Source organism: Corythoichthys intestinalis, chromosome 16 (assembly GCF_030265065.1).
Source record: "Corythoichthys intestinalis isolate RoL2023-P3 chromosome 16, ASM3026506v1, whole genome shotgun sequence".
NCBI classification, from domain to species: domain Eukaryota; kingdom Metazoa; phylum Chordata; class Actinopteri; order Syngnathiformes; family Syngnathidae; genus Corythoichthys; species Corythoichthys intestinalis.
In genome coordinates this window covers 12374877-12391657 of record NC_080410.1, presented here as the reverse complement: position 1 = coordinate 12391657, position 16781 = coordinate 12374877, and the positions used below count along the sequence as shown (strand labels likewise).

General features: G+C 40.4%; 1 protein-coding gene across 1 annotated transcript in view; it reads right to left on the bottom strand.

Annotated features, from left to right (window-relative positions):
- Positions 1-16781, bottom strand: part of LOC130904522 (alpha-1,6-mannosylglycoprotein 6-beta-N-acetylglucosaminyltransferase B-like) — a 143502-nt gene that overhangs the window by 84776 nt on the left and 41945 nt on the right. The window contains exons 5-6 of the mRNA XM_057817336.1: positions 10110-10183; positions 3964-4131 (exon numbers count right to left, since the gene is read on the bottom strand). Of these exons, the coding sequence (XP_057673319.1) occupies positions 3964-4131; positions 10110-10183 (242 nt within the window). The remainder of the gene's footprint in view (positions 1-3963; positions 4132-10109; positions 10184-16781) is intronic.

The window sequence follows — 16781 nt, the reverse complement described above, 5'->3', positions numbered from 1 at the left end:
AAGTAATGAGTAACATTGTGAGTAAGTAGTTATGATGTTTGATTTTTTTTTTTTTTTTTTAAACAATGGTAATGTTTTTTCTCAGCACAAATGTTTTTAGTACACTGTACTATAACCCAGGGCTCCCCGACCACCGGGCCGCGGACCGGTACCGGTCCGTGGCACATTTGGTACCGGGCCGCACAGAATTAATAAATAATTTATTAACGACTGCATTCTGGCCAATTGACTTTGGCCTGTGCCGCTTAACACACCAATATATCTGTCTACTTTAGATATACAACTACAGGATAGGAGGTCGTCATAGAAATGCATTGATTGGGCTGTTAGCACTAAATCTCGTTTTGTATATCTATGCGCGCTTGGACTCGATAATAACGTATGACAAAGGTCGTCGCCAATCACATTTCTTCCCGGAAATAATTAGCCCCCACACTAGAATGACACTAGAACAGAAGTCTTTGGACAGACTTCTTACGGGGAAAAGGGAACCTGACGAGCCAGAAGATGTGTCTACAACCTCGAAGAAAACAAAATTTATGCTACTTCCCAATCACTAAAGACCCACGAACTGCGAAGGAGTGAATTCGTGACCCGTATGTGAATAAACCAGTGATTCGAGCATGTCTGTGGAACAGGAATATCAGCTTGTAGAGATCGCAAATCCCGGCGATTTAAACGTACATTTGAGACAACAACTCTACCGTAGTTCTGGATTAAAGTCATTTCGGAATATCTTGACATCGCTAGGAGCTGTGCTACAATTTCCAACATCGTGTATTTGTGATGCTAGCTTCTCTCACTCTCCCATCTTGGGACCATCTCGTCTCAACGAAACAAACTCAGGCCTCCCACTGATTCAGCTGGTGAGTTGTATTTTTTCCCTGCACTAACACGACGGGGCTAAAAACAAATGCTATTTTATATTTGCTGTATTTTTCTGCCGCACGTTGCCGGTGTTCTGACAAAGTTAGAATGCACGTAACGTTAAAAAGGCGCGAATGCAGCGATTCCAAATTACACACTACAAACTTTCTTTAAAGAAAGGAATATTAACTTACGTTTGCCATGTTAGGTGCACACAACAACTGCACGTAGCCCTCTCACTTAACAACTTCGCCGTGTCGTTAAGCATTAATTTACGCCATTTCCATGTTGCACTTGTATGTTTATGATGTAAATAGTTTTTTAGGACCACTGGATAACATTGAGAGTCCAACTGAATATAAAAGAGGGCTTTTTTCACCGCCACAAAAGCTTTGGGAGCTAAATTTTATAAGGATGCATAATTTGACAGGACACCGGTCCGTGAAAAAAAGACCGAAATCACACCGGTCCGTGGTGCAAAAAAGGTTGGGGACCCCTGCTATAACCTATTACATAATCACATTCAGCCTAAAGCTTAGATCTTGAGCCCGAACCCAACCCGGCCGGACTTCTCTCTCGCTAACTTTTTTTTAATAAATATATACACAGCACATATTTGTATACTAAAACGATGTATGGATGTTAAACTAAGGAATACTTGTTATAAAATAAATAATTTGGATGAAACAGAGAAGGCGCTACACATGCCTGCGCACATGAACGCCGTAGGCCCTCCCTCTTTTTAATCTTCCCCTCCCGCCCAGGCCCCCTCCGCGAGTCCGCATCCTCGTATTTCCTTTTCAATATGGAGCAGCAAAAAGTGGAAACCAAACTAAAGACCGGGGAAGTGAAAAGGCAAACATGCAGCGCGGTAGGAGTGGGGTATGGAAAGGCTTCAAATTTATTGTTGAGGATGCTACACACTGGCAGTGGTGTCCAAACTATTCCACATAGGGCCGCAGTGGGTGCTGGATTTCATTCCTACACAACAAGACGACATCTTTTCACCAATCTGGTGTCTCACAAGTGTAATCAGTTGATTGCAGTCAGGTGCTGCTTGTTTTAGACCAAGCTTCATTGGTTAAACTGTCTGTGCTCGATTGGTAGGAACAAAAACCAGGACCCACAGCGGCCCTTGAGGACAGGTTTGGACACCTATGCTATACAGAAACCTGCCGTTTTCGCTGAATGTAAATGAATGTAGCACTTTGCTCTCATATGATAAATATATTTAACAAACTTTTCCAGTGTTATTTCGTTGTGTAAATGCATTTATAACTGTCATAAAAATATGTCGACTATTTAAACATTGAGAAACTTGCGTTTTTTTCTTCCAACTCGAAGAGATTAAAATAAATGTTGACTCGACTATCTGCCTGATAGAACAGACACACAAATATGAAAGATATAAATGTTTATTGAATATGAATCTTACAGTCTTGTTTAACCGCAGAGAATTCGTTACAAAAGACAGGCTTTAATTTGTTATCATTATGCACAGGCATCGTCACAAATGTACAAATGCACAAAATGCAACCACGCATCGCCTCCTCACATATAAAACATAAAATTTGGGGGGTTTTTTGGGCTCGGGCCTACAAATAAAACATAACATTTTGTGGGGGGGGTTTCGGGCTAGCACCTACAAATAAAACATAAAATTTGGTGGGTTTTCGGGCTCAGGCCTGCAAATCAAGTTAATTGATCGGGCTCAGGCTGGGTCGGGCTTTAATACCTGTGGGCCGGGTCGGGTCGGGCTGGATTTTTTAGGCCCGATCTAACCTCTAATTCAGCCAAAGTAACACAAGAAAAAAAATCTTGGAATTTCGGCGAGAGAAAAAAAAATTGACAGAAATGAAGCATTATTTATCCAAATAGCATGAGTGCCCTCTAGTGGAGAAAAGAAAAAGATCTTTATTATGAAACTAAAAGGATCATATCTCCCTGTTTTCCTTGGTCAATCGGTGCCAAATACAAACTAGGAGCGATGTTCAAATCTGCTCTTTCGAGTCATGTTCAGGCCCGCGGTCGACGTCAGATTTTTTACGGTGCTTTAAAGACGCCACGTGACTGAACAGGCCGGCGTGATCATAGAACACCAAGCTTGAGTTTGATTGGTATAATGTGATCATTGTTGCGGTATCTCATTAGTGAAACTGGTAGAGCCAATGTTGACATCTCTGGCAAAAAAAAAAAAGTAATACCTAATATGTAGACTACAGAGTAAAAATGTAACGACTAGTGTAGCCCAAAGTAGTGGAGTAAGAGTAGTGTTCCTTCTTCACAAATCTACTTAAGTAAAAGTAAAAAATATATGTTAGCAAAACTACTCTTAGAAGTATATTTTTCCTCAAAATGTTTTTTATGTAAATGTAACGGAATAAATGTGATGCGTTACTACCCACCCTGGAATTTAGATTCGTTTGTCACTAATAGAATGATGTTTATCACCATTAATGGCAGTGTTAAATGAATAAATAATGCATATGCTGAGTTCCCAACTGATACATTTTGGTGGCGTCAGGCTACAAATACAGTAGTGCAAAAGAGAAGATTGACTCCACATCAAAATTGCAGAGTGACACAAAACCTCTTGGGACAAGCCTTCACAAGAGACGAGAGACTATGTGGGAATTTGGACCTTTTGCTATTATTTTACATTAACTACATCGTTTGGAACTGGTGAATATGACGATTAAATGACACAAGAGGGCAAAGACAAAATGGAGTAGCAGCTAGTCCTTCATGAAAGATTTGTTATGTTCTGCATATTCTGCCTTTTAAGATGGTATTGATCATAAATTAAACCTATGGCTTGATTTAAGAAGTGATAAATGATCAGCTTGACCTGAATAATTTAAAAGCATGCTGCAGAAAGAAGCACAGGACCAAATAATATAAATAAAGGGAGTAGAGCAGCTTGATGTTTAGTATTCTGCTCTACTTAATTTTGCTTGTCATTTTGAAATATTTACTCCCGACAGCTCTCACACTGTCAGCTCTGTACCCAATTGCTTATGCTTTCCAAGACAAAGATCTTTGCAGGGGTAATAAATTTTAACCCGGTACATCCAACAGCTGTGCTTTGTTCCATACTTGTTTTCTGGGTGGAGGCTTCAAAGTGGGTGTAACAGTCTGGTTCCTCCAGGTGAGTGGGGGGCAGAACCACTCCACCTCACTTAGGTAGATGAGAAAGGAGCAGTCTGAACCGTCGACTCCATAAAAAGCATAGCACGGGTCAGAGTTCCAACGGGCACGCATCCACTGTAATAAAAAAAATATTGAAAACACATTACTCCTAAACTGAAAGAAACTGTAGTTTTGATCAAAACTGTCGTAAACTTTGAGATGTGAAGAAAAGAAAACCCTACTGCAAATTCTAAATGTCTTTGTAAATACAAAGTTAGAGTGAGTGGCGCAATGTGTCATTAAATGTATGTACAAAGAACAGTCAATGGAAAAATCCCAGATAACAGCTTGTCAACATCCAAATATAACTAATTCTGACATTCTGTATTTAAAGTCGAGTTGCGCAAAATCATAGACACATAATTATGGTATAAATGTCCAATACTAATACACACATGAGAGGTTGGTCATCAGTGTGTTTTAATTACCTAGTGTATTACCCAGGGATGATAGTGGGCCGGAACGATCCGGTACACCATTCCGGTAAAAGATTCGTGCCCGGAACGGAGCGGAACGGTGATTTGATCCCGAAAATATGACGGCAACTGTCAAAACCCTATGTTAAAAAAGAAAACCTGCCAGGCTGCCACACACGCATCTCATCTCCAAGAAGAAAACAATCTACCAACGTCAGATTTACATACAAAAGTGTTATCAACATGCATAATAAAGTGCTTGTGTCGTGTAATCTGTTTCCACCGAAATTTATTATTTAATTATTCCACGGATTTCTCCCAAGCTGCAGTGGTTATCTAAGTCTGACGAGTCGAGTCGATGTGCGCATGTGCGAGGCAAATCACTCAGTTGTTCGTTCAATTGGCTGACATATTGGCATGATATCAGCATAGTGGTTTAGCTCTGATTGGTTCGAATGTATATGTTTTCTGGAACAGCCAAAAAAAAAAAAAAAAACCTTGATGAATGAATGTGATGAAAAAGGGCAATGCAACAGAAAATTGATCAGATTTTTAAGGGAAAATGAAGAGTTGAAGAGGCATATTTATTTTATTTGCTCTGATGAGGAGGTTCAGAACATCTTACATGTTGATGTGCACTTTGGACTTATTTTTGTTAATTTATGTTATGTTATGTTGTGTTAGGCTACTTATTATACTCTATACTATACTACTCTGCTGCAGAAACCCTCATACATGCATTCGTCACCTCCAGACTCGATTATTGTAACAGCATTCTTTTCGGATCTCCAGCCAAACACCTCAATAAACTACAATATATCCAGAACTCCGCTGCACGCCTTCTCACCCGTACCCCCTACAGGAATCATATTACCCCCGTCCTTCACAAACTGCACTGGCTTTCCATCTCACAGAGGATACATTTCAAAATCATGCTTCTCACATACAAAGCACTCAATAACTTGGCTCCTCCTTACCTCACGGACCTTCTCTGTCCCCACACCCCCTCCCGTCACCTCCGCTCATCTAATGGAAACATTCTCGCACTGCCCCCACAAATAACACACCGTACTTGGGGGGACAGAGCCTTCTCCGTTGCTGCCCCCTCACTTTGGAACGCACTCCCTAAAACCATCCGCACCTGTTCTGATCTTCCCACATTCAAAAAATTGTTAAAAACTCACCTTTTTAAACTGGCTTTTAATGTGTAATTCTTTTCTCTATTGTTTTGTACTGCCCATGTTGTGTGAGCTTTATTAATTTTTTTCCTCAACTGTAAAGCGCCTTTGAGCACCGGTAAAAGCGCTCTATAAATAAAATGTATTATTATTATTATTATTATCTATTTCCTTATGATCAGGCATGCAAACTTGCCACCTTTCGGCGAAATTTCGCCGTTTTGAAATCAAAATGGGTCATTCTTCTTAATCATGTCGATCCGAAGAGAAACAAATTCGGGGGGGGGCATGTCAACGAGCGAGTGAAACCGTTAACTTCAAAACCGTACTCCATGCTCAACACTACACTAGTCCACAGGTGTCAAACCGATTCCAGAAAGGGCCAAGTGGGTGCTGGATTTTGTTCCAACCGATACCATGTAGAGAGTTTAACCAATGAACTTCCTACTGAAACAAGCAGCACCTGACAAAGTTTAACTGATTACACATGTAAAAGATCTGATTGGTGAAAAGGTGTCCTCTTCATTGGTTGGAAAGCAAACCTGCACCCACTTGGCCCTTTCTGGAATCGGTTTGACACCTGTGCTCTAGTCCTATGTCCTAGACCTATCACCGCCACTCTCTTCTCGTGACAACAAATAACTGACAAGCGTGAGAGACGGGAGCACAGTTATCACCAATCAGCAATGAGGAGGCCGAACCCTTCTCCATCTCAGCTTCTCGCCCGGACCCATTGGAAATTGCGGCAAGGTAAGGGATTACTGTCAAAAACTGTTAACTTCTTAAAGCCAAAAATTTGAGTGATGGCCATAATAGTCTTCATAAATCATTCAATCGTGTCGTTCAGTCAATTCCTGCGCTTGTAATGATGTCTATAACACAAGTATTCGCTTAATTTCTTGATAACTGACTTCAGATAGTCCTCGATATTTCACCGCCTCGTAGAACGTAGTTACTCGATGTAGCTCTAACTCAGGAGGGGCTAACTAGCGCCTTTCACTCAGGGCTTTGCTAGTAAAGTTAGCGAACGTCAGCTGGGATCTGAATTGTCGCCAGTTGGCGTTGTGACGAGTGATTTAAGGACCCTTTGTAAAGCGCTTGTTAACGATAATAAAAATAAATAAAACATTAGCGATGAGGTAACTAGAGTGATGAACTAGTGCCTTCCATACAAGTCATGTTCAGGGCTTTGTTAGTAAAGTTCTGAATGGTCACCAGTTATTTTTGACAACGAGTTATTTAAGGCCCCTCTATACTCTCCGATAATTACCGAAAGGGAAGAATTTTGCCTTGTTGTAGAGGTTGTTTCATTTGTTTAGCCATCGAGAGTTTATCAAACCGGAGAGCTACAGGTCGCATTTAAAAGTACCACCATTCCCGCGCTGTTCGTACACCCCCCCCGTTCATAAAACAGCCTACAGGTGTACTTCTATTTATCCAGTATGATGCCCTATCAATTGAAGTTAAGGACCATGGGACTAATTGCTTTGGTTGAATGTAAATAAAGTTATGATCACTACAGTTAATGCTTTTGAAGACTTGTATTTTTTTTATTCTATCTATTTATCTAACGCATAATAGTTAAGTGAATGGAATTTATACTGTACCTGTATATTCATATTTTATGCTGTACAGCTGTTCTCTGCTTAATGCAAATGGGACATACTGTATATTTTATCATTTAGATTTTGCATAATTTGCTACTTAATGCGTCTTATATGTTCTGATTTCAGGATGAGAGATTTAGATTTGTATATGTTAAATTATTATGTACTGTGTTTAATTCGAGATGTCTCTGGTTGCACTATGAAATGCACTTTTCCGCACATGCCGTGTGTCCATGTTACTTTGTCACCTTTTTCATCCCTAACCAGTTTGCATGCCTGATAATTTAAAGAATCAATGTTTGCGTGATCTTCAAAAATATTCCATTTCATTGTGTATGATGTAAGTCATTTGTACTTATTTTTTTAATGTATGGTACTTACATCTTTATTTATAAAAATATGTATTTTTTTTTACATTATCTTCAATTTTAATGTGTAAGTTCTTAAGTAGTTAAAATTGAGGTTTTGATTTTAGATGTGAGGAAATGAGGGAAAATAAAAAATTAGGAGATGGACGTTGGCGTAACTGGTGTTTTTGTTAACTGTTATTTAGCAAATCATTTAAAAAAAAACAATTTTGAATGAAAATCAGTTTCTCATGATTGCCTTGTGACAGTATGAGTAAGAAGTAGCCTAATGCATGTGTAAAACCAGTTTTTTGTGTGTGTATGTGTTATAGGTATAACTGTGCCAAAAGCAGTTCTCTCTGCATTTCAGTGGTTTTAGGAGGTTTGACTCCCAAAAAAAAAAAAAAAAAAGAAATTAATTTTTTTTTTTTTTAAATAAATAAAATTCTGGCTCCGTGAAGACTCCGGGAGTACGGGGTACTGAGCCCCTTGGTACGGGCTGTTCGGTCCTTGTACGACCGGTGTCAGACTTTGGTCCGCATTGCCGGCAGTAAGTCGAATTCGTTCCCAGTGAGGGTTGGACTCCGCCAAGGCTGCCCTTTGTCACCGATTCTGTTCATAACTTTTATGGACAGAATTTCTAGGCGCAGTCGAAGCGTTGAGAGGGTCCGGTTTGGTGACCTCAGCATTGAATCTCTGCTTTTTGCAGATGATGTGGTGCTGTTGGCTTCATCAAGCCGTGACCTCCAACTCTCACTGGAACGGTTCGCGGCCGAGTGTGAAGCGGTCGGGATGAAGATCAGCACCTCCAAATCAGAGACCATGGTCCTCAGTCGGAAAAGGGTGGAGTGCCCCCTCCGGGTCGGGGAGGAGGTCCTGCCCCAAGTGGAGGAGTTCAAGTATCTTGGGGTCTTGTTCACGAGTGAGGGTAGGAGGGAGCGAGAGATCGACAGGCAGATCGGTGCAGCATCTGCAGTAATGCGGACGCTGCACCGGTCCGTAGTGGTGAAGAAGGAGCTGAGCCGAAAGGCAATGCTCTCGATTTACCAGTCGATCTACGTTCCTACTCTCACCTATGGTCACGAGCTGTGGGTCGTGACCGAAAGAACAAGATCCCGGATACAAGCGGCCGAGATGAGTTTCCTTCGCAGGGTGTCCGGGCTCTCCCTTAGAGATAGGGTGAGAACCTCGGTCATCCGGGAGGGACTCGGCGTTGAGCCGCTACTCCTCCGCGTTGAGAGGAGCCAGCTGAGGTGGCTCGGGCATCTGGTTCGGATGCCTCCTGGACGCCTCTCCGGAGAGGTGTTCCGGGCATGTCCCACTGGCGGGAGGCCCCGGGGATGACCCAGGACACGCTGGAGAGACTGTGTCTCTCGGCTGGCCTGGGAACGCCTTGGGATCCCACCGGAGGAGCTGGTTGAAGTGGCTGGGGAGAGGGAAGTCGGGGCTTCCCTGTTATAGCTGCTGCCCCCGCGACCCGACCCCGGAGCAAGCCCAAGATAATGGATGGATGGATGGATGGATGGATGGATGGATGGATGGATGGATGGATGGATGGATGGATGGATGGATGGATGGATGGATGGATGGATGGATGGATGGATGGATGGATGGATGGATGGATGGATGGATGGATGGATGGATGGATGGATGGATGGATGGATGGATGGATGGATGGATGGATGGAAAATTCTGGCTCCGTGAAGACCTCATGTCATGGAGTTCCGTCAAGAAATTCTAACCACTTTCACCCCTGGTATTAGCTAATGTTGACACATAATTGTATGTTGTTACAAGTTGATTCGTGTGTATCGTCAGTGCAAACACAGTCACAATTGATACACATCCAAAAATTGGATTTTAATTGAAAATGAGCATTTGGAGCTGCAGTGTCGATTCAGCCTGAGAAAGGTGGTACAAGATACTCATTATCCTCTCTTGAGGGTCGAGGTGGTATTGCAGGATAGAGAGGTAACCAACAGATTGAAAAGGTACAGAAATCTAATGAGTGTGTGCCAATATTCTAAGCTACTTTTTACCTGTTTCGAGTGTATCAGTGTTTATGTCCTGAATGCGTGTAGTGGTCACCACACAGTAGCTGCTCTCTTAAGTGTCGTCATATTTTGTGTTTAAACAATATTCTCTCCATAATGAGAGTCAAAAAAACACACGATTTGCAAACCCTAATACCATGTACAACGGTATTTCAAATGGTCATTTATACTAAGTGTTGTCTATTGCTTAAGGCATTTATGGCATACAGTATATCTCTGTAGTCGAACAGATGTTTGAGAACAGCTGCAACATGTAGCGCTAGCCACGGGATAGACAGTAGGATACCTTTTGCCACTTGAAATTGTACTGATTTTGACAACCCAGAACTCCACAAAGATTGCTCATCTCGGTTTGTATGATATGAAATTCTTGCAGCACTGAGATGGACAGGGCAAAAATGTGTTTTTCTGTGTGTCAAATAGTGGAAATCTACACTTAAAGCAGACTTACATCCATCTTGCCGGGGCAGTCTGGATAATGAGGGTCTTTAGGAATGTCACACTGTCCGAATGTTCCTTGCCTAACTGGAGACAAGAAAAGCGGGTGGTTATCAGAGCTTGTATACATACACACACACACAGACCAACTCTTTAGACCTAAGCTCGGCCTGCGTCAAATGATTCAACTGTGTTTTCCTTTTTCCTTTAGCTTTTTGTGACATTGTTAGTAACATAAAGCCCTCAGGTTCCCTCTCTGATGTAATTCCCCCTCGCTTATTTAAAGAGCTTTTTGACATCATTGGCCCACATGTCTTAAAAATTATTAACGGTAGTCTCCTTACTGGCACAACGCCATGTGACTTTAAGCATGCAGTAGTAGAACCTTTAATGAAGAGGCCTAGACTCCACCCTCTGTTCAAATTTTAGGCCTATTTCTCATCTTCCATAGATTTCTAAAATACTAGAAAAGGTTATCAATAGTCAGCTGCTACCATTCCTGGAAGAAAACCAGATTTCGGAACCATTCCAGTCTGGTTTTAAATCCCTCCACAGCACTGAGTCACTACTTTTAAGAGTGACAAATGATATTCTTTTGGCAACAGACTCTGGCAAGTTTGTTGTTTTAGTTCTTTTAGATATATCTGCAGCATTTGTATATCTGCAGCATTTGATACCGTAGACCATGAGATTTTAAATTCTCGTCTTAAGCACAGTGTGGGCATTCAAGGTGTCGCTCTTGAATGGTTCAAGTCGTAGCTAAATGAACAGAGTTTTTGTGTAAAAATGGGCAATTTCATGTCCAAAAAGGCACCACTTCCACACGGGGTTCCCCAGGGATCTGTTCTCGGCCCTCTTTTATTTTCGCTTTATTTATTGCCTCTTGGTTCTGTTTTTAGGAAACATAGTGTTTTATTTCATTTGTATGCTGATGACTGTCAGATTTATTTTCCAATGGCGCAAAATGGCACTTTCTGTCAAATCATTGAATGCCTCAACGATATAAAGTCGTGGCTTTCACGTAATTTTTTAAGTTTGAATGAAGGCAAGACTGAAGTCATGGTGTTCAGACCAAGGAGCCAGGTCTCCCTGATTGTTGACTTCGGTTCATTGTCTCTGTTTCTTAAGAACAATGTCAAAAATCTGGGGGTCCAATTTGATTCTGATTTTAAATTTGAGAAAGAGATTTCTTGTGTTGTACGGGACTTTTTTTTATCAGCTTCGCCAGATTGCTAAGGTGAAATCTATTGTTTCACGCTCTGATTTGGAGAAATTGATTCATGCTTCTGTCATACCTCGGCTGGATTATGGTAATTCTTTGTATGCAGGAGTCGGTCAGGATGCACTGGCCCGTCTGAAACTTGTACAAAACTCTGCTGCTCGACTCCTAACCAGAACCCACAGGCGCGAACATACCACCCCGATTTTAGCATCTCCTCACTGGCTCCCAGTACAATACCTGATACATTTTAAGATATTATTATTTGTTTTTAAATATTTGAATAATCTTGCGCCGCCATATCTGTCAGAACTGCTTCAGCCTTACAGTCCAACCAGAATCCTCAGATCAGCTGACTACCTGCTTCTAGAAGTCCCAAGATCAAGGCTGAAGCTTAGGGGTGACCGTGCCTTTGCGGTGATGGCGCCCAGGCTGTGGAACCAATTACCACTTACTATTAGACAGGCCCCTTCACTTACGGATTTCAAATCACACCTTTAAACATTTTATTTTTCTTCAGCTTTTAATGTGCAATGACTGTTTATGACCTCGTCTTTTATTTATTTTATTCTTTTATGTGTTTCTTTTATCTTTAAATGTTCACTTATTTTGCGGTTTTATGGCATGTAAAGCATTTTGGACTCCTTTGCGGATTTTTTAAATGTGCGATACAAATAAAGTTGATTGATTGACAATACGGTAAGAGAAAGGGAAAGTGAGAAGAGACAAAGAAGAATATCCTACAGAATTAATGTCAATGACTCATTGAAGTTAGGGTCCATAAGTGGGCATTTTGGTCGAAAACAATATTGAGTCAGCGTTGTTCCGATATTATTAATAATCGAAAGGACGTTCAGGTTTTGCAAGGATTTCAACGTTGAAACAACATTAATTGAGGGTACAAAAGTGACGTTGATTCAACGATATAAGATCGACAGCGGAACTTATATTAAATGTTCCACAAAATATTGCCTTACAGTATGTCGTGGATGAAGGTGTTATTATGGCAACAGTTTTGATAGGCGTAGGTTTGGTCTCAACATTGGTAGGGGACGATATAACAGCATAACCTACATGTACAATTTTTGCTAGGGACGGGACATTACTAAGAATAAACAGATTGGGTGAATGGGGGTCAGGGCTAAATTTCTCACGAATATGAACCTAATTAATTGATAGGCTAAATGATCAATGCAAAATAAATCTGTACGGACTTATACTAACTTTGATGTGTATTGGTTCAGGTGATATACCATTCGAATCAAACTTATGTTTGCAAAAACTACTAAAAAAATATTTTGAAAACTTTCAGAATAAATATATAGGTTTTATTAGCAAATTTTAATTACCATATTTGAACATAAATTATATTAACATACACAACAGATACAAACGTGCTATTAATCTCTGAACTATACAGAAATGAAAAAAGATAAAAATTTGTCTGAAGACCACTCAACATTGTCTCAATAAATAAATCAAATATGACTGACCAAACTTCTCAGTTAGGGAGTAGGAAAAATAAAAATGCGGCCTTCCTTTAGGTAAAACACTGGTTTTGTCCACAAGCACTGCCAAACTCAACAAAAAAAATGAAAGCTCCTTTGGGCTGCTTTAAGACCACATAAATTAAAAAAAAAAAAAAAAAAAACTGGGGAGAAGGGGGTAAACCTCGGTTCACTACATTTCTCCCAGTTTAATTAACATTAACAGTAGAGCTGTCCCGACTAGTTGACGTTGTCGACGTCATCAATGACGTAAATGCGTCGACGGGCAAAACATACCGTCGACGGGTAATGACGGGTTAAAAAAATAAATAACATGCGGATAAAGTTTAGAATGGCAGGCGCTCGCGATACAAGCGGTTGTTACTGGCACACCCAAGGGGGCTGCTGTTATTTCAATGTGATCGGCGTTGTCAGATTGAGCAAAGAGGAAGAAAGTGGGTGAGCGAGCGAGAGAGAGAGGGAGCGAGATCGGTGAGTTGGAAAAGTGCGCGGGTATCCCCGAGTTGAGTGGCTGCATCCCCCACGTTTTTGTTTTGGTCAATAAAAGTATCCATAAAGAGCCATCCGACGCCTCTCTGTGTTTTTATGCACGCCGCCGCCTTCCTGAGGAAATCTGACGAACCGACGACGAGTCAAGTGAATCGCTGGTTCACTCCTCACTGCGGCGATCAGTTGAAAACACCGCCAATTACCAAGAAGGGCAGAACTGGTAACACGGTGAAAGCGGCATAAAGCCAAAAAAGCGGACCAGACTAGCCAGAGCCTGAAATTATTTCAAGGAAAATATGGAGGGTGCCACCACTTCGTGTACTCTTTGCTAAGCTGAGCTCGCATACCACGGTAGCACGTCAGCTATGAACGAACACTTGAAGCGCCGTCACCCAAGTGTAATTTTTGAAGACAACAAGAAACAACAAGCTAGCGGATTGTAAGTCCATACAACTTTCTAACGTTTTTTTTTTTTTTTTTTTTTTTAAATGGAAGTTGCCTTTATGTGCATCGGATCAACGTGCATTTTTATTTAATAAAATAATTAATACATGTATAATATAATTATATAATTTTTTTTCAAATTATTAATAAATTTATTAGGATCATGGAAGCTCTCACTTGGGGAAAATATATACATGACTGCACTAATGTTACTTAATTTTATAAAGTATTACATATAGTAGTATACTACAAAATTAATACTATATATTTAATTTTTGTTACTGTGGGTATGTGTGCCTTTCATTCAAAATAATTGTGGTAATATTTCAGTGTGCCCTCTACTTGATCTATTTTCAGGTTAAAACAAACAAAAGTTGATCAGTTTTTTCCATCCCCAAAAAATGAAGAATGGACATCAGAAAAAGCATCTGAACTCTCACATATTATTCTGAAAATGGTTGTCCGGGACATTGCAATTCATTTTAACATTTAGAACTGACAAGGATGCACTAAAGGACCCAAATGCTCGACAGTTCAGTCCAAACAAAGATTTATTTTCCAGTTCATAAAGTTCAAAAATGGAAGTTAACAAAAATTCACAGCAACGGCTGGACATTATTCAACAAAAATTCACAGCAACAGCTGGACCTCAATCAACTGAGTATAGTTCAATAGAAACAAAAAAGGCATTGGTTCAAAAACATGAATCGTTCTCAAAAAAGGGGCTTACACAAGGACGTGGTGTAGGACGTGGCAGGATAGCAGACAAACCGACACTGGGCAAGGTTAGAAGCAGGCTATTTATACAGAGGGTCACAGGTGGATGCAATCCGCCTGATTGGCAAGGGCAGGAAGTAAAGTTAACTGTAGGAGGCACGCCACTACCAAAATAAAAGAAACTGACATGAATCAACACAAAACATTAACAAGACTTCCGAGACGTGACAAGAACAATATAGACAATGACATACCACAAAAGGAGTAAGAATTGTTTTGACTCCTGTTAAAGAGGTGAAGTTACAGTGTTTCCGTTTACATTTTTTTGCACTAGTTAATGCCAGCAGCATTTGACCTCATTGTTTGTGATTTATTATTGGTATTTATGTTATTTATTTATACGTTAATAAAGGATTTAGGTGTTCCAAAATGTTTTTTGTGAATTAATAAGCTTGAACTAAAATGTCATTATTAAAGTAGTAAAAAAATAAAAAATAAATTATTAGATTAGTCGACTAATCGTAAAAATAGTCGGCTGACTAATCGGGAGGAAATTAGTCATTTGGGACAGCTCTAGTTAACAGTAGAAATCACATACAGGAGGACACTTCTGTCTAAGCAACTTCCAACTCGAGGTTTGCAGTTTAGCAAGTTCACACAGTTTAATGTTATGCTAACTCTGATGCGGGTTGGAATCTCAGTAGCATAACTAGTGGTGTGTTCCCCAACTCCACAACATTGATGTCATTTTACATCACTTACAGTGGCTGCTGCTAAACGAAAAAAAAAAACATCTAATACCCCTCCTCTTCGAAGGGGACGGAGGAGGCAGCATATTGTCGGTATGCTGTCTGTGTCGGGTCTGTGTTCGTGTGTGTGGGTCAAGTCATCAGCTAACCCAGGGGTCGGCAACCCAAAATGTTGAAAGAGCCAAATTGGACCCCCCAAAAAATATACAAATATTTCTGGAGCCGCAAAAAAATTAACAGGCTTATATAAGCATTATAATGAAGGCAACAAATGATGTATGTATCTCTATTAGCCTAATATCAAAATGACTAAGTAAGCTACAAATACATAATGAGCCTTCATGATTAAATGTTTATTTTCCCTGCAGTGCATCCTATAGAGAATGACACACCACGTGACAACTCTGTTGTACGATGCCTTCCCAAGTTTAACTTCATTACAACTGTAATAAATTAGAATGTTTGTGTCATGTTTGTCCTCCTACAGAAACTATATTAAAACAATACAAAAAAAATACATTTCCCTTCCCCATCATTTTCCATTTTCAAACATTTTTGAAAAAGCTCCATGGAGCCACTCGGGCAGCACTAAAGAGCCGCATGTGGCTCCAGAGCCACGTGTTGCTGACCCCTGAGCTAATCAAACGTGCATTTGGGAGGGGGGCGGGGGGGGACCAGCACATTCAGCAAGTGAAAAGGGGTAAATGTAAGTCTGAACATAATGAAAGTACTGTAATTCACTTCATAATGGTAGGGTCAATTCTATTCTAACAAAATCTTACTACAAGACAATTTAAATTATCTATATAACTGAGCTCATTATATAATGCAAATAATGTTGCTTAAAATTTGGGTGTCCTGAAAAGTTGGTAGTTTTATACCCCTCCCGTCCCTATGCAAACCTACGCCCTTGTTGCAAACCAATATAAAACCAGACCAATGTCCATTCAAGTTCTGATAAAAGCCCATTCTATATAATTGTACCTAATATTTTGGTATGTGTAATTATTAACACTCCTTTTCAATAAAGACAAATTACATAATATGAGTAGTTACAAAGCTTATGAGTAGTTACCAAGCACATGTGAGTTATTGGCCTTACATGGCTCATGTGCTTAATGACCATGTCAGCCCCTGGCTTCATTTGCAGTGTCCTCTTTTTTTTTGCTCCCTTCTCACTTAATTCACTCTTTCTTTATCTCTTTACACCTCCTTCCTTCTCCATCCATCCTTCTCCTCAAAGCCCAGGCACTAGTGAGCCCAATTAGGGGAGCAGTTGCAGCTTCTCCCCCATGCAGCACCTCATCAGTCACAAGGTCTTATTAGCATGATAGCAGCACGACTTAAAAAGAAACTTTCTGTAGCACTGCATTTGGATCAAGCCCATTTAAATTATATTAGACATTATGACACATTAATGAGACAGCAAGTTGGATTGTTGTCACAAAGAGCAGTGTGAATTAAAGCGGGATTCCGCTTTGTATCCGATGCAGAAATTGAAAGTGACAGCTAATGAAAATGCTGACAGAGCCACATGTTATTAGCTTCAAGGTTATTCA